At 40.8% G+C, this 24,989-nt stretch overlaps 1 protein-coding gene across 10 annotated transcripts in view; it reads left to right on the plus strand.

Moving 5' to 3' along the window:
* The window catches only part of LOC146000248 (tight junction protein 1-like), a 424,918-nt gene that overhangs the window by 182,767 nt on the left and 217,162 nt on the right, over nucleotides 1–24,989 (plus strand). Inside the window, exon 1 of one of the 10 annotated variants that reach the window (XM_083137744.1) lies at nucleotides 3,447–3,839. The exons of the other annotated variants lie outside the window; for them this stretch is intronic. Within the exon in view, the coding sequence (XP_082993870.1) occupies nucleotides 3,819–3,839 (21 nt within the window). The 5' untranslated portion in view covers nucleotides 3,447–3,818. Of the gene's footprint in view, nucleotides 1–3,446; nucleotides 3,840–24,989 lie in introns of those variants that run through there. 10 annotated transcript variants of the gene reach the window in all.

The raw sequence follows: 24,989 nt of genomic DNA on the forward strand, positions 1-24,989 counted from the left end.
GCTATACTATCAAAGAGGCTGAGTATAGTCTTTCTTTCTTTTAAGTGTACTCTTGTGGACTCCAAATGATGGAAGGCCTGGACCTATAGTTGAAACTGGGATTCGAACCACAACACTGTACCGCATCCGAGACTATTTGATTACTGGTATAAGACAACATCTTTAGCCACGTATAATGCATGTTCTAAAAGGGATGAAGAGACACCCGATAGAGCTATTAAAGGATATGTCGAGTTGGGATACAGAAGTTAGTATTAAGTTCGCGAGGTTGGCAACTTTGATCTTTCCTCTGCCTTCCAGAACTACGTGAAGCTCCTCATGAAGCATCTTAGCCCTCTTCGCTGCACGTGGGACACAACTCAAAAGCGGATACATTTCCTCCAGTCAAAACCTCCACCTCCCCCCTCCGAGAGCAGATTAACATCCGCAATCACTTGCTGTAAATCAGAAAACACTGGTTACGAGATTCTCTCTCTTTTTTTTATGACGTTTCATCCTGCGCATCGCTCATACTTTATCATCTGCGCTTTATCTTCGCGCCAGGAATACGAAAACGGAACCGTTTGTCACCGGATCTTCAAGTCAGGGACAGTAGATTCGTTTCGAAGATCAAAATTTCCTCTTTTTTCTTTATTTAGGAGAAAAGTAAATTCAGCAGCAGAAAAGCGAACTACAAATTATATTTGCCTCACTGTTTGTTCTGTAGCAGCAGCTGAGGGAGAACTTTGTGTTGCGATTTTCCTGGCTTGAATGATTGGTTGATTTGCTTTATTTTACTTCGCTTTTTGTTCCACTTTTGGCTAATGTGCGAAGATGGGGATTGATTGATGACATTATGAAATTGATGAATGGACACAAACAAACGTCCATGCCCAGGCTGGAATTCGAACCTGGAACCCCTGGTGTCGTAGCGCGATGCGCGATGTGCTAACCACTCCCCCACGGGGGCCGGCTGGATTTTCCTGAAGTCGAACGAACGAAACAGCGTATTATTATTACTAGCTGATTATACGCCGTTGCCCGGGTATTTATTTATCCCAATCTTCTATTAGACAGGAAAATAATGAATTCTAGCTATAGTGTAACAATTTTATTTACAGGTATTTAAAAGTAGTATAAGTACAGTATTAAAATTATAAAATAAGGCATTGTTACGGCAATGAAATCTGTAAAAGAATAAAGCTATTTGGAATTAAATGTCATCGTGAATGTCACCAATTAGCTTAGAGACTCCGAAAACTATGGATTCGACACTAATGTAGGTCATTTTTGTCATTTTATTTTTCACCCCCTCTCACCCTCCATGCCGGTAGGTGATAAACTTGGTGTTGAACGGCATTCGGAGTGTCACTATTCATCGGCATTCGGGGTGTCACTATTCATCTTAGCGACCCCGAAAACGATGGATTCCACACTAATATCTGTCGTTTTCGATTATTTTTACATGTCACCCCTTCCCACCCCCACCCCTAGGGTGCCAGGAATGTTTTCCCCAACAGTATTTCTTTCCAGATTGTAAGTGTACCAAGTTTGGTTGATATTGCTCTAGGCGTTCGAGAGTTATGCCGGAACAAACATACATAATATACACACATATATCCATTTTTATATATAGATAGATGATTCAACTTTACAGTGAAACGTGTATGTTACTTATTGTGACCTGATAATATACAAGGGTTTATCAAAATATATCATCCGATTTCAAATGAATTACACCTCAATCATGGGCAGTAGCGGCGATTGGGTGCCAAATTAGGGGGAAGGACAGTTTACTTGCTCTTGGTAGATAAATGTGGGGGTTGTCACCCCCCCTCAAACCCCCTGATCGCTGCCACTGATCATGGATTTAAATTGACATCCAAAAAATGTTTTAGAAGGTCACTACAAGATGGCTACACTGATACTGGTCTTATTGATTCCATTGATTTATTTTACTTTACCTCGGAGTGATGATATGATGAAATTGATGAGGGGCATTCACAAAGGACAGCCCAGGCCAGGATTCGAACCCGGACCCCTGGCATCGCAACACGCTGTGATAACCATTTCGCCACGCAGGCCGGCGAACACTTGTAGACCCGGTAGAGAAAGAGGCCGTTGATCTCTTAATAGGAAATGAATAATATACTTATTCATCCTCATGTTCACGGTCAGCCGAAAGTTGCAGAAAAGCGACGCAAGATAAAGAAAAGTACCAACATGTGTTGCTTAATCTTGACATTTAATCCATCAGTTGGGAAACAGTATTCATATGATGAAATGTAGCAAGCTGTATTTAGTTCGGCTTTCCAGTAAAATCAATCGTTACGTCATCGATTCATTCTTTGGGCTCGGCGAGCGGTGAAAGTGATTGGTAAAGAATTACGTAAACTATTCCCTCGACGCGCACAGAAAGGACCAGGAACGCCCAAATGCCGTCAGCGCCATGTATGACCTACAAGTGCCAGCAAGGGGGCAAGAAAATTGCGATAAGTAGAGCCTCGCGCAAGGGAAATAGTGAATCCTTCGTGGTTCAGATCATCGAAGGAGAGAATAATATATTTGCTTCATGAACTGGCAAATAATTATGCATTATACAGGGTTGTTCAAAATAATTTATCGAATGTGTTTCTATCCTTGTATTTACGTTATTTTACTTCACGGCTTTGTGCGCACACTCTGACCCGGACGGCCGTGGGTGCACCCTCAGGCTCCTCACATTCTTACCTCAGACTGACGGCAACAGAGGGTCACTGCCAGAAAGGCGGGTCCCGCGCCGAGAGATACCGCGATATCTCTGTAAACGCCACACAGTTAACGTCGGGTGTCCCCGGTTCGAATCCCGGCCTGGACATTCTTTGTGAGTGCCCCTTCATCAATTTCATCATATCATCCCTCATCTTCATCGTCGCGATTAACCAAAAGTGACAGAAAAAGCGGCATTGTAGGAAAAATCAAATCAAATTATACTACACATGTAAAACGGCGAGAGCCAAATGTCAGGCGAAACCAGAATGGGACTGAATGATTGATGAAACGAACATCCCATGCCGAGTCAGTCATGCACCACGCAATACGAAACTACCAAAATACAGAAAGAAATGTTCACTCGCCAGTCACCTACAATCTCTACAAAGGCATTTTTAAAAGCCTGCTTATCGCGCCAGGCGCTGGAAATTCCTCCAGTCCATTTGCCGTCCGCGCGCTTGAGCAGCCAGTCAAGTTGATCTTTCTGTTTTATAATGCAACCGTGTTACCCAACGTCCTTATCGAGAGAGAGAGAGGCTGTAAGCCGCAAATTACTCCGCTGGCACGTTGCCCTATAGTTTTGGTTAGTGCTCACCAGGTGTCTCCCCCACCGCTCTTCTTTGTATGCATAGCAACTTCACATTCCAGGATCGCATTCTTCTTCTTTTTTTTTTCGTGGTCACGTGACTGGTACACCTCTTCAGGGCAGCTGCTTCGTAACGCAGGGCAAGCAGAGGGACAAATGAGTAGCGTGGAAAGAAGTGGTTGGTCACCGTGCGAAATTTTTGTCCCCTGTTGTTTGCGAACAGAAAGGAAGGATGCAAAAACACCTGTTGATGTAGTGTTTTTCAGAGGTGTTGGCGTGCCTTTTTGATTACGTCACTTGCTCCCTCTCGTGGATTTTGCGTCTGTTCGGTCGGCATGCGTTGAGGTCGACTCCCGTGAAGTTTCGTATTTGCGGTGGTTTTTCCGCTGTTGTTATGCGTGTGTTGACGTGATGTGATATACGTTGTGCGTGCAGTGGCTTTGCGGTGCGGCCTGGATCCTTGCTGGAAGCTGACGATGACCGCTACAGGATCGCCGGAGGAATGAAGTGTTTGGAGAGCGAGGTAAGACGTAGGCAAGAACACGTAGGATGGGAAGACATGGCGACGAAACTCAGTTTGCAAAACAAAGAATCTGGCAGCATACAACTAAAAACACTGTCTTTCTCTGTTAATGTAAAGAGTAACCACGTGTGCATGCACTCAATTTAAACTTCATGTTGCCTCCATCTACCGTTATGTATTCATCATTGATCAAATTAATAAGACTTTAGTTCTAGTAACTAGTATATTTTTTGGGGGACGTGTGTTTAGGATTAATTGGTCTTTATGTACAAGTTACGCATGTATGTACAGTCACGGACAGTTCTGGTTTGCAATGATTCTGTTTAAAGTAAATGGGATTTTTACAACAGAAGCGTCCTTGACTGTACCAGGCCCGTACCCATGATTTTTTTAAGGGGTGGGGTCAGATCCGAAAATATGGAAAATACAGAAGATCTGAAATGCTTTTGGAGTATTAGATGTGATCACAAACGCTATGGACTTTGGTAATATTGCAGCTAGAGCTAGACGTACAATATGCAGAGTTGCAACACTATGATCCAAAGTAACGGAAGAAATCAACTCGCTGATAGATCTCCCTGTCCCGACAATCAGCAAAACATCCGCTCGAAGACGAAGGCCGTCACTTGCTTGGCGCTTACTGTTTACATTCAATTCTCACAAGTATTCGGATAGTACTGTATTCCTCAAATTGACAGTGTTTTAAAATGTTTCTTGTACAAGCAACATTTAATTCTGTGTTTACCTTTTTTTTACCTTTACGTATTAACAATAATTCTTATAACGAAGAACCTGTCTGGACGTGTTAACAAAAGAAAAAAAGGGGGGGAGGGACTTCTCGCATCACGAATGCAATTCGAGAAAAGTCAGGATATGAATTAAAAAGAATGAACTCTCTACTAAATCTTGATATCTGGTAACCATGCATCAATGGATATAAAACCAAAATTATAAAATATTGTCGATTGAAGACTTCTGGAGCCTGCCTCTCCACAAACAACCCCATTCATTTATGCAAGGAGTAGAGTTTCTTGCAAATACGTGATACATTGCTAATAGTTTTTGATAATAAACTGGTACTGTCAGTTTTGACAATAGTCAAGATCTGTTGTCAGCAATAGCTCTGATGACATTTGATATCACGAAACACTTCATTCTTCATGGGTGGTCATCGTGTGTGTGTGTCAGTTCTCTGTATCAAATTTATATAAATGTCATACACATCATCGTCTCGATTAGCCAAGAGTGTCAATAAAGCGACGTCCAATTAAATTGCTACGGAGATAGTAGACAGTTACATGGTGTAAGTTTTGTAAGAAAAAGTTCTTGAAATATCAGATATGCCTGTTGTTGCGAGCGAGTCCAGGATCGTTAGCAAACAACCAAGTCGGGTGGAACAAGCTACGTATTACGCCTGTGTGACAGCCATGCTAGAAATTCCAAACAGAATATTAGTTCCATTCCGTCGCTGGCAAGGAACAGTTTGTATTTAGAAAGTAGAACAAACACTGCATATTGTAGACCCGTGAATAATTGTGGTTACCATTCCTCTTCGGTTTTCTTTTCTTTGTTTTCGCTAATGAAGAATTAAACGGGCGGCTCGTTAGAAACAAAGCAGCTTTTCTGCGAGAGGAAACTGTCGTTGTTTTGCATCATTTTTACTTGTTAAGTCTAATGTGCGAAGGAGAACGAGTTCCCATACTTCTCCGGTCGTTTGCGTCTGCCACTTCCCCCCCCCTCTTTTCCTCCTTCATCGTTCTGTTTTTCGTTGCAGTTCTTTTACACCCTTCCTTGTTTTCTTTTACAGCTTTTCTCCTGCTTCGTCGTGATTTATGTCTTCTCTTTGATTTGCGTTTTCCATTTTGTTTTTCATTTTTATAAGGAAATATCACTTTCGTTACACTTTCGAACTGTTGGACTGACTTCTATTCAGATATATGCCAGTGGCTTATGCGTGACTCCAAGGTCTAGAGGAGGCTACGCAGAAATGGCGAATACTAATCTAGTGTAAACGCCGTGTATAAGTGGTTAGACACTCATTTTGCACGTTGCCATGTCAACGGCATCCAGGTTACAAACTGCTAATAAATCATGTTGATCACTCCAGAATCAGGATCATACATCGTCTTATTGAAATGAACAATTTTTATTCACATTTTCTAATAGATTTTTCTTCTCTATTTTAGTCTCTGGGTGCCATGCATCGCAGATAGCCTGGCTGGTCAAGAATATACGCTCACTGTATGTTTTCCTCACGATATTTACTTCTCATGGTCTGCGTAAACGGATCTTTCGATGGCGTAGTGATGACGCTGTAGGTATCGGTTGGTTCGAATCCAACTTTAAACTCTTCTGAGCATGAAACAATCTACGAAAATATTAGTTCAGTTACTCACTCATCGAACATTTTGCACCGTAAAAAGATGTTTGAGTGTACTGTCAAGATAAGTTGTTTATACGGTGTGGGCGTTGTGAAAAATCTGGAGAAATAGGTTGTAGATAAAACACTATTGCCGGCCTCCGTGGCAGAGTGGCGAGCGTAAGTAGCTAAAAAGCCTACATTCGTCACATTACGTATTTTAGCGTTACATTTGCAAGTGGATTATTTTACCTGGATTCTCAGCTTCGTGATTATCTCGGGGATGAATGATGATGAAATAGATCAATGAAGGAACAAACATAACGAAACGAGCATGCCTACCTAGGATTCGAATCCCTGACTGCGGAGCGACAGCGTGTCAAGCGTTTTGAAGCAAGAAAGAAATTAGCATTTTTCGTGCCCTAAGAATTTAGTCAGAGGAATGTTTTTTTTTCTATGGGCTATAGATTCTGATCAAGTGCTGGTGTTATTTATCTCTGGGGGATTTTCTTACTTATCTAACTCCCAAAAGTCAACATGCGTCCGCCATTATGTTTAACGAACTGCAATATCGTTGGTCCTGGGTTTGAATGTTGAGCCATTGCTTGCTATTGGCTTTGTGTTTCTCTCGTAACGCCTGATACGAGGCCCGGGAGGTCGAAGTATTTAACATCAAAGCATTCATGCATGGTATGGCATTGAGGCGAGACAAGTGGTGTACGTACCTTTTGTAATAATTTAATACAGCTAGCTGCATAGATCACAGACCCCTCGAAGTTTCAATGATGGTAGTGCTTGGCCTAGAGAGTAGTTATATTTTGTAAGATTCTTTTCAAAGACCCGACAAACGATTTCCGGTTGATGACTGGGTAGATTAGACGAGTAAGATTTGTTAACCTCAGCATTTATGTGCTTACAATTGTTTCCTCGCTTTATTTCTGTTCCTGTGCGTTTATTACCACGAAAGAAACTGTTGCAATTTGCGAACGATTTAACTTCCACACGTTACTTTTCCAGAACATATTTATCTAAAATTGTTAATTCCATTTACTTGATAAAACTCTCGTACAACTTCTAAAAAACATCCAGTATTCAGAAGTAATGCCCTTTTCAAATGTTACAGTTGAATATTTCAAGGTGCAATTCATTAACTTTTTCCTCCCTTCTTTTTGCAGGTGAGTGATAAGACAGCTTTTGGTGTTAACGACTAACCGTAAGTAACTTGAATGATTCTAGTATAGCATCTTAATAGATTAGGATAATTGGAATGCAACAGTTTGTATGTAACGTGAAAGATTGATTACCACAATTAAAACTCCTTTGGCTAATTTCACATATTTCTGAATGAAGGAATACCCAATATGTGCGTCCAATCTGAATCATATTTGCAGATGTTGTGAATCATATTTGCAGATGTTATTTAATGCAGAAACGTGTAGTAAAATCATCAAGGGGACTGTAGTTCGATACTTTCAGCTTGATTTGTGCTATTATTGGTGTTTCTAGTTGGAGGCTGCAAATTCTGTAAGCACTTTTTCACGCTCATTCTTTTGTTTCATCTCACATTAAATTTTAAATTTAAAGCACACATTGTGCGGAAGTAGAACGTACTTTATTATACGTAAGTGCCAACTGAAATGTTATTTTTATACAGAACCATAAATAATACAAACGAAACAAATGTTTTCTGTGTGGATGGTATGTAGATAGATGTTTAACGAGACCAGTAAAAGTAAAGTAAAGTGCTCCCCTGTGCTATGCACCACGCCATGAAGGCGTATAGAGGTGTGGGGTTAGGGCTTACCGGTGTAAAATCGATTAGAAACGAGAATTAGGGTCTCGGTCTTGTTCAAGACTTTGGAAAGCTACAAGTAATGCAAACCAATATTTCTTTACTATGTGACTTATTCAAGCGTGAAAAGCGGACATTACCCGATTACTTATAGAGAGGGTACATGTGTTTATAGAATTGAAGTATGAACTTTAGGAGCATGATTGTATACAATTGGGATAAAATTCGTTTTTTTTTTGTTTTTTTTCAAGAGTTCGTAGCGTTGGAATGATGCGTTAAAGAGGAATTAAGAAAAGTTTTGTTTTGCCTCAGTGGCGGCAATATACCGCTATACACCGCAAACTACAGCATAGTAGCACGCAGCGTTACTATGCTGTAGGTATATTTCTAGAAGAGGAGCCCACCTCCGTGGCACAGTGCTCCGCTTAACACGCTACGAAGTCAGAGATCAAGGGTTCGAATCTAGGTGAGGTATGGATGTAATGAATGTATCATTGTGTTTGTCCCATAGCCTACTTTACTAGTTCATCATACGTACTCATCACGTTTAACCCATGTGGTAGAAAAGCGACGTAAAAGAACCAAACTAGAAAACAAGAAGGGACGGAAACGACATCTGTGTCTATAACTCGAAATGAGACCGTAACGAGGTCACCTTACCCAAGGGGTCCTGTGCTCGATACCCGGGGGAGGCACATAGTGGTTTCTGATCCCACTTTAAACTGTAGGTCCAGTCCCGATTAGCCTATCTGTGCATTATGACACCGAGGACTAGACAGACCACTTCACACACGAGACTACATGTTCACTACACTGTGCTTCACGGCAGACATTACATGCATGGCATCATGCAGACTTCTGTTATGTACACCATTTATATCTTTGGAATACGTATGTATTCATCAGCCGTCCTCCGTAACGTAGTGGTCAGAGTAACACGCTACGAAGTAGAGGTTCCACGTTCAAACTGTAAAATTTATTTCTATTCTGCTCCCAATTACTCTATTAATTGCTAATTTATGAAAGGACAAGCATTTGTTTATCTTGGCGTTAATTTCATACAAAGAAAGGTGTGCATAGCTTTCTTGTTGCGTTAGACATGTCATAACGTGATATACATGGCAAGTGAAAATAAGAGATGCAGTGTGAGTGGATCGCTTGAACAACTTTACAGCCTGGTGCGTGTTGAATATTATTCAACGATCTTGGCAATTTCTCTCTCGCTAGGATGTCTTGCCAAATCTGACTCCGCGCCGTTGATTAATATCTCGTTGCCGGCGACGTGATGCGGTGCAGTTTCATTTACCCAGCAGCTCTTTTGAGAGAACTCTCCTGTGACGTCAAAGTAATTTATCATGGTTGTCCCGTGTATTCTGTAAGAGGGGGTAGTTGAAAGGGAATGTCGAAATTATGTCGCAGAGGATTTTGTTTTGCCTTAACTATTACCGAACAATATCATTGTGACATTCCTCCCCCAGAATTATTATTTTGGGGGTTTATAATTTATCTCCCTTTACATTCTCGCCTCCTAGAACTTTTTTATTTTTAAAACAAAAGCAGATATTCTAATTTATAAAGAAATGTTTAGAATTCTCCCCAAGCATACAGGTTCTTCGTTCAGGTTTCTTTTGATGTTGTCCTTAATATAATTTCAGTAGGGTCAGTCAAACGTAAGTCTTTTTTGGTTTATTTCCATTGTTTATATTTTGCTTGCACAAGTTTGTCAGTTTTCAATATAGATTTTTTGTTGAGCTACCTCTCGACCCTGAGAAGAATCCACCTCGGTGGTCGATTGCGTTCAGTGATCGATTCAGGACTTCATCATCGAAGCATGTGTTTATGCGAAATTTTCCAAGTGGTTGGGTAGGCGGGGGGAGGGGAGGAGGGCATGTAAGTTCGTATTGAGAAAAAAATTAGGTGAAGGTGTGTGGATAAAATCACAGTACCGAAAGTTTTGTGGTGGGAGTTCTGATGTGGGCGTGCGTGTTTCCCTTCATCATTTTCATCTATTGATTAATTTTAATGGTAGCGATAAGCCAGGGGAAGCTTGATTGATTTGCTTTATTTTACTTTGTTTTTCTCCCACTTTTGGCTGATTTGCGAAGATAAGGATGAGTGGTGATATAATGAAATTGATGGACAGTCACAAAGAACATCCGGGACACCTGAGCTCGTAGCACGCTGTGCTAACCACTCTGCCACGGAGGTCGGCGCCAGGGAAAGACAAACAACGGAAAAACGAGGAATATAAATACACCAAGTCCCTAAGCAAGACTTCTAAAACTAACAAGTATCTTCAAATGTTCCCTCCGGAAAGGTTTTCCCTGCCGTAGTCTGTGTACAGTCATGGTCACTTATGGGTTGTAACAATCCCCTTCACTTATAATGGAATCGTTACAACTCGGAAGTGTCCATCACTGTACAATATCGAAGATTCTCCTAGGCAAGACCACAATTTGGGCTTGCAAAGGAGACCCCGCAGGTATTGGATTTCTGTCCAGGCTCCTCACCTGGCAAGGGATCAAAATTCAGGCACAGGATCGCCCCTTTCCTCTACGGACTGTTTTTTTCCCCCTTTTTGGAAACTTGGGAACGTTTTAAGACGCCCCCTGATCCTTTACCTCCGTAAGGCTCCGGTTGCTCAATGCGATGCATTAATGAACGAGTGGAGGACGAGCATTGAGCCGGAGCGGCTCTTCTTCCGGCTCAGCCGAGCACGATAACCAGAGTGCAGCGGCGACGAAGCAGGGAGGGAAGAGCGTGGATGCAAGCGATCGCTTTCATCAATGTCATTTCCAGTCGACCATCACCGAGAGATTCTCCATGGGGGGATAAAAATGCTTCGATTTTTAAAAAAATATATATTCCAGTCTGGTGCTGGAAACCGTTTTCTAAATTGGGAGAAAAGTCCTCGTATGAAGGAATAAAATAAACTTTGAGTGGACGACGTGGTTGTCTTCCGATTCGTCTTTAAAGGAGACCCATCATTCGTTGTTTCTGGTTTTATACCCCTGCCCAAGTTGCCACAATGAACTATATAGCGGCTACCGTCACCTTCGATCTAATCTCCATCTGCAATAGTTAAGGTCCTATACAGTTAAGGTCGAATTACACGGAACTGGATTTCCAGTAGGAATGCTGTAGTTGGTTGGCGCTGACTACCTGGGTGGTAATCATGGCCGTCGGCTGGCTGCTTGACTGGTTTTGAGGAATTGGCCATGTTCTAATTGCAAGTGGCTTTCCTCGACTGGATTCTGAGGAACAGCCAATCAGAGCGAAGTTTGACCATGTAAAAACAATCTGCGACTTTGACAGAGGAGTGTTGGTTGTTTTTATTCGTTTCTCGATAAAATAAAAGTTGGTTGATTTGGGTTTTAAGTCCACTTTATGCACATTAAGGCTAATCGGGACTGGACCTACAGTTTAAAGTGGGATCTGAACCACTTGTACCTCCACCGGGTAAAATAAAAAGTAACTGAGATGATGTGCATTCGTCTTCAGTTCATTAATATTTAGGTTTTTATGCAAAGCGATTAAATTTGTACGTGACAAATATGATGAGTCGATAATGAAAGTCCTTATTATTACAAGTGTATTAAGTGTTTGATATATAGTTGAACAATTTTTTTTTTTGAATCCTGCGAATCTCATGTATGAATATGAATGAATACCTGAGTTCATTAAAAAGCTTGTTCAGTACGCATTGATTATCATATTTTCTTTCGAGCCAATTTCTAGTTCATACTTTTCATTTTTCAATATTTAATAACAGTAGTTATTCTCCTACAACGTTCTTCAAATTGCTCATCCATCTTTTTAGATTGTCTGCTCTGCGCAATGTCTTATGGGAACAAAAGTATACCGACAAGTACGGTAACAAGGATCGTGTGAGGCGAAAACGGGTAGCCAGTCCAGCGCAAACTAGGGCATTCCTACTGGAAATCCAGTTCTATGTGATTCGGCCTTTAGTTATAGCAGCGTAACTTGAAGCCTAACTGGGAGGGGGGAGCAGAACATGATCCTCAGGTCCCAGATGGTTAACAAAAATGCCCCATAACATGGACATTTTAATAAACATGGAGTTTGTCGCGATGAGTGCACCCTCCAGCCAAGTTACGCCTATTGTTAGTCAGATATTGTTTCAATTATTATATTGATTTAAAACACACTCAACTATAGCATTGCAAGTCACTCGAGGTTTAATGAAACTACAACATTTAAACGTTTGTTAACAATCAAATACTCAGTCATAAGATAATAAACTAAAGATAACGCCTGTCCTCGCAGCGATAACTCAACAATGGATCTCATACACTACAATAAACATTATAGTAGTTGTACGAAACGTCAGTGTGTTACAATTGCATCCTACTATCCGCGCATGGGGAGTGTGCAGTAGTTTTGAAATGACCCCCCCCCCCCACACACACACGTAGCATCCCCTATTATGAAGCTTCGCCGCACCCCTGGTATCGCACAGCGGCGATGTTCCCAGTTTTTAAATAGGGATCGTTTATTAATATAGTCGCCTCCAAGCTCTCTAATCTTTTCCTCTCAATTCTGTGTATATATTCTTCACTTCTCTTGTGTTGCTGTCATTGCTCCGCTTTTATGTTGTTTCCTCTAGTGTTCTTTTTTCTTCATGTATTTTAACTGTGGTACCTGTCCACGACGAAGATTTAGAGGATGCCGAGTGGAATTTTTACCCCTTCGTTCTTTGCGCGCTTCATCCTAGGTGGAATGTAATGGATTAGAGCAATTTAGTAAGTGCTTCTACGTGATAAGGCAGGGCGACGGGGAAAGGAAAAGGGTGTAGGGATCCGAAGTTTCTGGCGGAGATTGCGAAACAGTGGTTTGGTTTCTTTGGAATACCAACTGATCCCCTCCGCCCTACTCCATGCAATGGCTCAATTTCCATTTGGGGAGAGCCATTGTTTTGGGGGGAATACATTTGAGATTGGTGGGCTGGGGCGAAACATTTTTTTAGTTATTTCGAATTGCAGAACTAGACGTACCACGTGTAAAGATTCTCCATTGGATAGTCGCTTCATACATACCCACAGGGAGTCATGGAAAGAACCAGTGAGAAACAAATCAGATCTCAAGACTATTGCATTTATTTGTATTTTTTATTATTATTTAGCGTCGCTTTCGTGTCAATCTTGGAAAATCACGACGACGAGGATGATATAGAATCGAGGAAAAAGACAGATCACTCATGTCCAGTCAGGGACTCGAACCCGGAAACTTCGGTGGCGAAATCGAAAGCCACTTAATGCGCTCGGTCACTGCATATTTTGCCTCTATATTTACATAATGGATGTATTACAGTGGTTCTCACATAAGTTGCCCTATGGGGACAATTGGGTGTTGTCCGTGAAAATGACCGAACTGCATATTAGACGTGATTTCCTCGTGAGCCTCTCAGAACTATAAAACTGATTGGAAAGCTGTCGGGAAGTTGACATGGACTTCTCCACGTGGGTTTAGCTGTATTACATTGGGACTGGTGTGAGTAGGAATATAACATTCATGGCTGTCTCGTGCTACGATCACAAAAATATTCGAGTTATTCTTTCTGGAGACATTAATTTTACGTGAAGTGATGCCATAACTTATACATTAAAAGTATAATAATATGAAAATTAATAACTTTTTAAGTTTATTAAGGTATATGTGGACACTTTATTATATCATAATTGGGGACGAGTAAAGTAGATGATTCCAATTGGTTCACGACACCTGCGGATGCTTTGAGTATCACGGACACTTGTGGGTTGTAACCAACCCACCCACTGACTAGCAATGGAATCATTACAACCCAGAAATGTCCATGACTGTACGAAGGTTTCTGACCGTACCAAGCACCTGTGCCACATCTATCCCAAATCCTCCTGTACCTTCCTGCCATCCTTTTTTTTTATGGTGCAGTGGAAATCCCTTTTCGCGCTTGGGAGGGAGGGAGCAGGCTGTTTTTCCGCGAAGCCAGCCCCATCGTGTCTTGTAATTACTACAGAGGAATGCAGAAATGAACCAGTAGAGTGACGTAATGCGTCCATCATATGGGGCGTTTTCGCTTATGAGATCCCACTGCTCCAGGAAATTAATTTCGTTGCCACGGCCTTCCCTGCGTGCGAGTAGCGTCCAGGGAAAGTCTGGACTTCCAGAAACTTAACCCTACCCTAGTTTCCTCTCCTTCTCTCCTCTCAGTGAGGGAGAGGGGGATGAGGGGGAATCCTTGATGGAGATATCCAGCAAAAGACTGGCCTTGCCCTTATCTTTTTTCCTCCGTCTTTGCGCAGCTCTGCCACAGCTCAGGAGGATTTGGAGGTGGCTATATGTGAGAAATGACTTTGACGACAAAGCTCTTGTTCTCTTATTGAGCCCTTTATAGGATTTCAAAGCCGGTCCCATAGGCTCTCTGGGCTTTCCCAACCAGACTTGGAGTGATAAGCTGCTAGATGATAGCACAGGACAGATGGCAAGTGAAAATGAAGCAAAAACATGAAATATCGTGTGGGAACTGACTTATGGTTAAATACATAAATTTACTTACGTCCACTTGTAGTATGAATGCGATGTTTCTCAACGAAGTACTAGTAACATGAACTACCTTTTTGTTCAGTATGGTAGATCCGTGAATAAGTTCAGTGCACAGCGGAGGCTGAGATGCTCGTCTCGTCTCGTGTGTCTAAATAATTTATACAAAAATAACAAAAACTTATTAACATTGTAACAACCCATTTTTCAGTTTTTCTTGGTGTGACAGAAGTAAATATCTGCATATTAAACAGATTTTGATACGATATTTTAATATGATTGCTCTCTCGAGACTGGTAAATAATAATAATAATAATACCAGAGAGATTCGGACATTTAAACTCGGTTTCGTCATGACTTTCATATGGTATCTGTCTCGAATTTCGAGGGTTAATCACAACAATGAGGATGAATGCCGAACTGATGAAATTGTGATAGGACAGATACAACGAAAGATTCATATCTTACCCACGATTTGAACCTGGGACGTCTGGGAGATCTCGGTAGCATTCCAAATCCATACCATCACTATGGTTCGTCTCAAATGATGCACTATTTACTAATCTCTTCCAAATGTTTGCTATCCAAGCCTCTCCCTGGCTTATTTTGTCCATTCTATGGCGATTCTTCAGTTTCTCAAACTTTTTCCAAAGTTCTGGACGTCACGGGAACAAGACATTCGCTTCCAGTACACTTGCCCTTATTGTTTTGTGAATTTTCAATATAGAAGGGGGACAAAGTTGTGAAACGACCCTGAAAGTTGCATCCATTTTAGTTTAATAAAACTTGAAGTAAATTTCTAAGATAGAATTAGATGTTTCCACGGAATTTTTTTGAAGGTACCAATAAATCAGCTTTAGCTTTATACTATGTAACACGTTTTATTAAAAAATAAAAATAAAATACCAACTTTAAGCAAGCCTCGAAGTGAATCAGGTCAAGGGACCCGAGCTCGATCGCCGGTGTGTAGAGAGTTTCGTTCTGTAGCTACTTGAAACGACAGGTCCATTTAAATTAGCATGTATAAACTGAACTACAAAACCAACTTCGTCAGCAGTGTGCCTGAGCAAGCAACGAACATGCAGAAATTTCAACAACGGGAGTGTGTGTTCATCATAAAAAAAGTGTCAGCAAGAGAGGAAACTCAACAATGGAATTCCGCTGCAGAGCCTCATAAATGAACATTGTTATGAACACAGTTCCAGCGCGGAGAGAGAGAGAGAGAGAGAGAGAGAGAGAGAGAACGGGCATTTTCGTGCTAACCGGAGCGTCCCCTGGTGTGAGCGCCAGTGGAAGGGGTGATAATTTATTTTGGTGCTGAGATTTCAAAGTTTGAGAAGTTTTTAATTACGGTGAAATACGAGTGGCTGCGGTTTCGGGGGAGCCTCTCCCAGAATGGAGCTTCCACGAAGCACCGGGCCATAAAATTGACTCGCGTTTCCGCGTGGTTTGGAATCAGGTCCCAATACAATTATCCTATGGAGGCTTGCGTCCAGGGGAGGAGGGAGAAGGGTTAGTGCAGTGTGTCAACAGTTGCGCGTTGTGTTAGTAGAGGAAGATAATGCTCCATTGTTGTACAGCTTGGTGTTAAATAATGCTGCGATTTAGCAACAGAGAATTGATATCACAATTTCAGTTTGTTCTATAGGAAGCTACATTCTCGAATAGTATGCGACCCTGCATATTTCAGTCTGTATTTGGAAGCGTCATATATCTTTGAATTGCACCTTTATATAATTATATATAATGTAACGACTGTGTTTTGCGTTGAACAAGTATGGGAATGCATGGATTTTGCTATAACCTCTACATAGTTGTGAAATGTATCATACAGTTGAAGTCCTGATTCGAACGTCACTTCAAAGAAAGTTCTGAAAGATCAGTTTCCCACCAGTAGCGTCCGTTTTAGGAACTGACAGTATTTGTCAAGTGCACGTGGAGTAAATGAGATGTTGCCAATTCAATTTCTTTACAGATTTCATAGCGTGAGGTTGCCGTTATCTTTGCTAGGTTGTGTTATTGTGCTGTGCTAATTTTTTTTATATACAATGTGGAGACCTTGGGAAGACCTTGAGAGTGTAACGTCATCGCAATTCGTGTTGCATGTCTAAACACTGCAGGTATAAGTGACAACAGAGCTTCTCAGAAAAACAGGCGCTGGCTCGAAACCAGATACGCGTCCTCTCGAGGTGTGTCAAAGATACCGAACTGGCGTTCGAATCAGAACTTCAACTATACGCAGCCATTGAATAACGAATAAATAGAATTGACATATTATTTTTGTAAGGGCTGCATTATTCTCAGTTCACTGCAAGAACTATGTTAATGTAATCAAAACCACGTTACTCTCGATAAACAGGACCTTTCGTATGTGTTAATTCTGCTGTTATGTTGACTCTGCATGTATTGGTCGTAGATATACGGCTCAAACTTTAAGGTCCCACAGCTTTAATGTAGCAGCTACGTTGAGTGGTATTGCTTTATCACATGCACTATATTCCTACGCGGAAAGATTCCTGCACAATTCCCACTCGAACAACGAATAAGATTTCATAGGAAATATACTTACTTGTTTACCCTGACTACGTTCTTACACCGAACAGAAAATACATTTCAAAAGGGAGTTTTTTGATCAGCAATTGCTTTGTTCTCTTCGTACAAGATGCATTTTCATTATTTAATGGTGGAAAAGAGTGAATTTCCATGCGATGTTTGGCAATGGGAGATAACGTGGAGAAGAAGTCGACCCCCCCCCCCTCTGACAATTGAATTCCGGAAAATAATAAATATTTTCACGATATTTCTGTAAGATATTTATGTATTTGCGATTCCCCCATTTTAACTGGTTTGCTAATTCATAAATACCTGTATGTGTATGAAAAGTAAAACTGAGCGTTAAGGGGATGGTTGGTTAGTGAATGAAATTGTAAACATGCAATATTAATTTATTGAAAAAGCACCAATAAAAATTACAAAATTATAATTTAATATGATTTTCTACTCTGAAAGTTACGAAAAACTTGTATTTTAAACTAACCCCCGTGGAACCTTCTCACCCTTGAATACCATTTCATTCTATGGTCATGACGTAGGTGGAGCGTGGTGCTGATCACACCACCTTCACTGTAGCCCTGATTTGGAGCCCAATCTTCACATCTCTTATGTGCCTTCATAACACATTGTAATTTCCTCCCTCCCCTCACAGATGGCGTAGTAGTAATGCCGTCGTCTTATAACACAGTTCTACAAAGAAAGAAAACTTTTTTCGGGAGAAAAAAGTTCTGATTCCTATTGCAAATTTGCGCTGATTTCAAATCTGTATTTAGATTTTCTCTGCCAGGGATAGTTTACGAGTAATCGTGATTTTTTTTTAAAAAAAAATTCTTGCAATTTTAAGTTGAATACTGAGTGAACTCGTGGAAAAATTTAATCATCCCTTCTCGAAACCTAGTATGTTATGTTTAAAAGTTATAAATGTTATATCTGACACAATATTCGCACACAGAATTGTTATATAATACTTATTTTCCAAAAATATAATAACATTTTTGCAATTTTTATTGCATATAACATTATATCCATGCTCTTTTTCCTTTGTCTGTTAGACATCCTTGAAACTCTGGATTTGCTAAAGTTCTCTAATTTGAGGTCCCACAAGGTACCTTCCTTTCCCTTTGCTGGTGAAATTCGAAGCCATTTGTTTGAAATACACTTAAATCTTCTTCCAGTTGTGTCCATAGCCTTTACAAATTGTTTAGTAAAGCCTACCTTGGTGTGAAGAGGGGGAAGAGGAACATCACACGCTGTATGATTTTTCTCCCACTTGTCAATTTCGTTGAAACCAATTCTTTTTGTGTAGTGGTTCTTCTGTCACGGGTATATCACTTGCAGAGGAATCAGGTATACTTTAAGTAGCCATGTTGCATTCCCAATATCATTGCAACTATCTGGAAGTCGCCAATTATCTTCCACTTACGCTCATTATATTCCATGGATTTCTTCTAATATCTCTGGACCTAAAGGAAATCGGTAAGGATGGAAAATATTTGATATATCTTGCCTAGGATAGGGACAGAAGGAAGGCTTGTGTTGCTGCAGCCATAATAAGCCTTCGGGCTTAAGAAGCTAGAGAGTTAGTTAGCTTCTAATATCTCACAGGTTTATTTGTGACATTAGAAGAACGTATGAACGTTCATTAAACCACTAACGTCGTTGCTATCAGTCAGTAGGTGGTCAGTTTCAAAATATGCACGTTTGCCTAAATTTAGTAATGTTTGTGCTGTGGTGGAAATTATATTGGTCGATTCCAAAGTAATGTTTGTAGTACTTTTTCATGATAGATCAAATCCTCTTCTGCCTTGCAAAGGCCAACTCTCCACAGATGTTTCAGAAGCTACCTGGTTGATTTCGACAGGCAAAGTATATCAAATTAAACAAAAGCTGCAAACACGATGCTTAGTATATTGACAATAATTTGAGGTACATCATGTAGCTTAGTAAAAGAACTGCCAACATCTGAAACAGAAGCTCAGAAGCAGATATTGCCAACTGCTCATCTGACAATTCCCTGCATTTATCACGAACTGTGAATCTGAGTAAAATGAGACTAATTTCCTTATAACTAAAAAAGTGTTCCTGATAACGAAATTCTAATTACGGATTTGAAGTTTCCATACCAAATTACTTCAGAAAAACTTATTTTCACATAATAAATAAAACCTTTGTAGAACAGTGAATCAAGGGAGTGGAGGCACTGTTTCAGATCAAACTTTAAACTTTAGGTCCATTCCTGACTCAACTGTAGGTCCTACATAAGAATAATGCGGGCTTCAACTTTGAAATATCAGTGTAAGCGGTGACAGTCACAGATAGCACCCAAAAGCCAGCTCCACTTCCACGTAGTAAACAACGGAAACTACAATGATGCAGACAAACAAGATGTGGCGCCTGGACCTACAGTCAGGGCATTCCTTTGCATGGCTGTGTTTTGTCCATATATGTGATTAGCGCCCCTTTACTGTCAGAGATTTTAACCCCGGTAAGGAGGTTTTAGTTCTCGGAAACACGTGTTGATTTTAATCTTGGTAAGGAACTAGGCGCTGTATATAGTGATGGGTGCAAATATCCCACCCAAATGATGAGGCACTCAAAATTTTAATTTCAATCATTTAACTTGGACATAGAAACCCTAGAAACCCGCTGTAATACACAGAGGACAATTTCATTTTATGTATCTAAAGTTATAAATGCATTATATTATTTTATTCCATTTTTGGTCATTGTACGTTGCTTTTTACCTACCTGTAATGACAACGATAGAGACGATTAACTGAGTGATGACGTAGAACACACGCATCGATGGCGTATCCATGATTCAAACCCAGAACCACTGGCGTAGCAATCTTTTCTTTCAATTTTGTGTGGCTGCATGAGAACCAGCACAGTCGGAAACAGGCTGAAGAAGGAACGTTGTCTCTCAAATCCGCGACCGGGCTTTTAGTGTTGTGTATGGGTGTTTCGGCTTTCGTGTCGTTCCCCCCCCCCCCGTGACACTCCTTATCCATCCTCCCTCGCTCACCCCTCTTCGCCAAATAACTCTTCTTTTATTTCGTTTCCCGTGTGTTTCTTTTCGCGACAAAGGCAGCTGTTTCTCTCTGGACGTAACGAAATTTTAGTGATGTTTGCACAAAGTTGTTACGCTTGAAAGGAATGGGACCGGGCGACCAATTGAATTATCAGCTTCTGTGAAGTGTTCGTTTCGTCAGGGTTGGCAGCGGGATGTATCGATGTATGGAGACGGATGCTTTTCAGGAATCGCAGTGTTGCCGGTCGTCATTGCTTTATGGTCATCCGGGTATTCGCTATGTTGTTTGTGTATCGTTTGTTGAACCTGTTATAAAAGTAAAGAAAAATGTTTCCCGTACCAGCAACTCGATTCATCATTCTCGTTTGACCAGTAATTGATGGTGAGATCAGTATATAATGTGTGTGTTATATTTTTAATGTAACAATTGGCTCAGACGTAGCCAAATGATTAGCGCTCTCGATTTTACTAGCAGTCTCGGTTTTGATTCCTGAGAGCCCAATCGGCATCGTGAGGACAGAGATTTATCAGACTCTGGTGTACAGCGTCGGAAAACAACAGCTCCATGCACTATCAAACGTCACCCAATGAACATCCAAGGTGTAAGGGGTGACTCTTGGGTGAGAAGATACCCGTGCCAACCTCCCTTCCACGTACTACACCATAGACTGCATTTTGCAGACTATGCAGACTAACGAGGCCCTGCCACCTGTATCTACAGCCAGGACAATCCTCTGTAGGAATTGTTATGTCGTCGTCCACACGTGTGTGTGATTTTCCCTTCATTCATCTCATCACCATTCATTCCCAACGTTGCAATTAGAAAAAAATGGCAGAAAAGCGACGTAAATAACATTATCTATTAACCAATGAACACTCGTTTGCTGGACCCTCGATAGACTTGTTTCGTCACTGACTTAGTCAATCCAACAATATACGTATTTTAAGGTAGTTGCCTGCTTTTGATGTAGCTAATCGACGTATGTAGTACTCCCTAGTAACTGACCCCATTATTGACTACTCCTATAATTATTTCTAATATTTTTGCCACAATTGAAATATCTCGTTTTTCATTTTGTGGTGGTTTTCAAAATAGTTTTTCCCTCCATCCCAGCGGAGGTCCGAGGTGTATCATCTCTTCCGAGATCTCCCTAAATTCGAAACATTGTTTCTGTTGGCTTCACTCAAAGGATCCTGAAAACTATTTTTTTTTCTAATTACATTTATTCAACTCCAATATATTTTATTATATTTCATTGTGCCGTCGGTTTTGTTTTTGCTGACTAGTGGAGATACAGTCCATGCACATTGAATGTAATCGAAGTTCCAGTTGTTTTAATGGCGCTTTGTGAAGATGTTTTTGTAACCCCCTCAGGGGGCATCAGAATTTCATTTTTACCATGCCTTGCAAGCAGGCACTCTGAAAAGCCGATACCGAGGCGAAGGTTGCGACGTGCGTCTCTGACGTCATCCACGCAACAAAGCGACGGCCATATTTTCTTCCAAAAAAAATCTTTCTCTTTCAGAGCTTCCTTTTCGCTCCCTGACAGCGCGCCGCGACCAGCGCTAAAGAGCTGGGACAAAGGAGATTCGCTCGGCGGCAAGAAAACCGCATTAAGACAACCGTGACAGCAAGGGGCGGACCAGGAGTCTGACTTCGGGAACTTTGGGTCTTCTCCGAATTTTCTTGGCAGAGCGCCACGCTGCAAGACGCCAGAGAACATGGGAGGAGGGTCGGTCGCTGCGGAGGACGCTGGCTGCCTCCACTGCACCTGCTTTCGTCCTCGGCTCCTTTTCCGCTGACTGTACACGAAGTTCCGAAGAAGGTCAGCACTTTTATCTCCTAAAATATTCATTATTTTTGCCGGTTTCCTGACGGATCAGCCTTTGGACGGAATTTTATCTTTCCATTGTCCTGTTCGGATCTTTTCTCAGAAACTACGTTTTCGTAAATATTTTTTGTTTAGAAGGGATGGAAAATGATCATATCAAGGCTGAAAATAATCCGAAAAGCCAGTAAAAGTAACTTTTTCATTATTGTAACAATTATTTTTTTAAAAAAATGGGCAGTAAGCATTACACTCTCCCCTATTTTTGTTATATTCTTTGTTTCTTTTCTTCGGCCTAAAAAGAACCGGGCACAAGAAACAAGGACACGAAGAGAACTGACAACAAAAGACCAGATCCCGGTACATTCACAGTGTAGGGGAAAAGCATTCGACACATTTTCTTCTTTTTGCTTCCATATGTCGCTTCTTTTCGCATCAAATATATTTCTTGTCTGTATTTTTTTTGTTTTCATGAATTTTTCTTGTTTTTGTTACTTTATTTTGGAGGAATACATGACAACTTCTAAGTCAGAACCTAATGTAGGAAATTCACATAATGGAAGTTTACAGCAGCGTTAATACTTGAAGGTGTGGAGAAAGCAATGAGACGAGAATAAGATGCTACGTTCTCTCACATCCAGAAGGGAGGCAATAGATCAGTACAAGTACGCAATTTAGCCGATATTCGCCAGCTCTTCCCTAGCCGGAAGTATGGGACTCTATTATTATTTATCTCTGGGCTTGCTAGGTATAGCCTATTGAATGTGTACAAAGTGTTCAATTATATTTACAAACTCATTTGAGTCGGAAATTCTCGACATTAGAAGAGGTAGAATTTTGTCTTAGGTTAATGTTATGTCGGTCACATCTTACATCGTACCCTAACTTATACAAAAAACTTCTAACATAATTTAGATTTTATTAAATAATGAACAGAAACTATTAAATTTACAAGGGGGAATGTTAAATTCTTCAATTAATTAAATTATATGCACTTGATCAACGGGAAATATTCTCCCTATGTATAAACTCAATCATCTGGCCCTTTATAAACCTTGCCATATCACTAGCCAAGTTACTTATCGAAAAGTAGCTGATTACCCGGCGTTGCCGGGTGTTTAATGAATTCCAGGTATAGCGTAAAATGTAACTAATTTTATTTACAGGTATTTAAAAGTATAAGTACAGTATACAAATTAAAAAGTAATATCTTCTACAAATTCACTATAATATAAATTTAACAATTTATGAACAACATTTTTAGTTCCACCGTCAAGAGCAAGAATAAATAAATTGAACTGCATTGGGAGTGTCACTATTCATCTTAGCGACCCCGAAAACTATGGATTCCACACTAATATCGGTCGTTTTCGATTATTTTTACATGCCACCCTATTCCCACCCCCACCCCTAGAGGTGCCAGGGGTGCCTTACCCCCACAGTATTTCTTTCCACATTGTAAGTCATATTTGTACAAAGTTTGTTCATCGTGAATGTCACCAGTTAGCTAAGCGACACCAAAAACTATGGATTCAACACTAATCTTGGTAATTTTTTACATTTAATTTTCACCCCTCTCAAACCCCCATCCCAATAGGTGATGAACTTGGAGTTGAACGGCATTAGGAGTGTCACTATTCATCTTAGCGACGCCGTAAACTATGGATTCCATACTAATATCGGTCGTTACATATCACCCCCTCCCACCCCATCCATAGGGGCCGAGGTATGTCTTACCCCCACAGTATTTTTTTCGAGATTGCAAGTGATACGTGTTCCAAGTTTGGTTGAAATCGCTCCAGGCGTTCGAGAGTTATGCCGGAACAAACGCATATACACACATACATCCATTTATATATATATATATATATATATATATATATATATATATATATATATAAAGATAGAGATAGAAAGAAGGGGTAAAGGTTTCATGGAAGGACTGGTTTAGGGTCGGACCTTTACAGCAGAGAGGGGATCGAACGTATAATACAGGCTAGAACCTAGGTAAAATGTTTTGAGGAGAATGGATACAGTTCATCGTATTCGTTATTGGAATATAGTCACTAGAGTCTGGAGCAAGTTTGAATAAAATATGGTCTTACCTTAATCTTACCGTCATATATGCTGTACAGCACTTACAATATATGATGCAAATGAACATAATAATAGGGTATGTGTATTTACATTGCTGAACTAATTGAAGGGTATGTCGAAGCAACACCACAGGAGAAGAGTAGAATTATGTGTGGTAATAACAAATCGGATGGAAACTTTAATGTGACGCAATAACAGAATTAACTGGCCAATGCAAGTGCATGTATATGCAAATACCAAAACTTTGCCATTACACAAAGAAAGAAAAAAGAGACCTACATACTTTCAACATGCCGTGACATTTCTATCTGTAGGCTTATTCACCACAGTTGCCAAACATGAAGTCGTAAAATCGCAAAGGTAACTATGGTTGGCAACTCTGCTCTTGACACTCGGGCAGTGATTCAAATGATTATATTTTCCAGAGTCGCCACCTTCAGTCGTAGAAGAGATTCGCTTGAAACCCGTCTCCGAATGTCGTTCGCACACTCGCTCGTCGTCTGTTTTCGAAATTCGATCACGTGCATCCGTGAGCGCGCCAACGATAGCTTCGGGGCCGGGCAGTGGAAGTTCAATGGCCAGGGACACGCAATGAAGCGCCTTTCTCCCCCCATTCAGCATTTTATTTTATTTTGCGCTCCTCGCTCCTTCCTCTCGGTCCACGCACATGACCAACATGCCAAGCCGGTTGGCTGCTTCGACGTCTTATTACTTCTTCGGCGGAAGGTCGAGGTGGCGGTGTCCCGTTCTCGGACAGAGGTTCCTGTACTTGAAGTTCGATTGAGTGGTTTGGAATCCAGTTGGACCTTTGTTTCCGTGGACAATTCTGGCGATTTTACAGGTATCGGCTGATATCGCATCAGAAAAATATATGGCTGACACCGAAAACGCCATTGGATGCAAAATTTCTACGCGTCAGTAGCTTGCATCTCGGTGCAAAATTGGTATG

This window comes from Lepisma saccharinum, chromosome 1 (genome assembly GCF_977018435.1).
Source record: "Lepisma saccharinum chromosome 1, izLepSacc3.1, whole genome shotgun sequence".
Taxonomy (NCBI): domain Eukaryota; kingdom Metazoa; phylum Arthropoda; class Insecta; order Zygentoma; family Lepismatidae; genus Lepisma; species Lepisma saccharinum.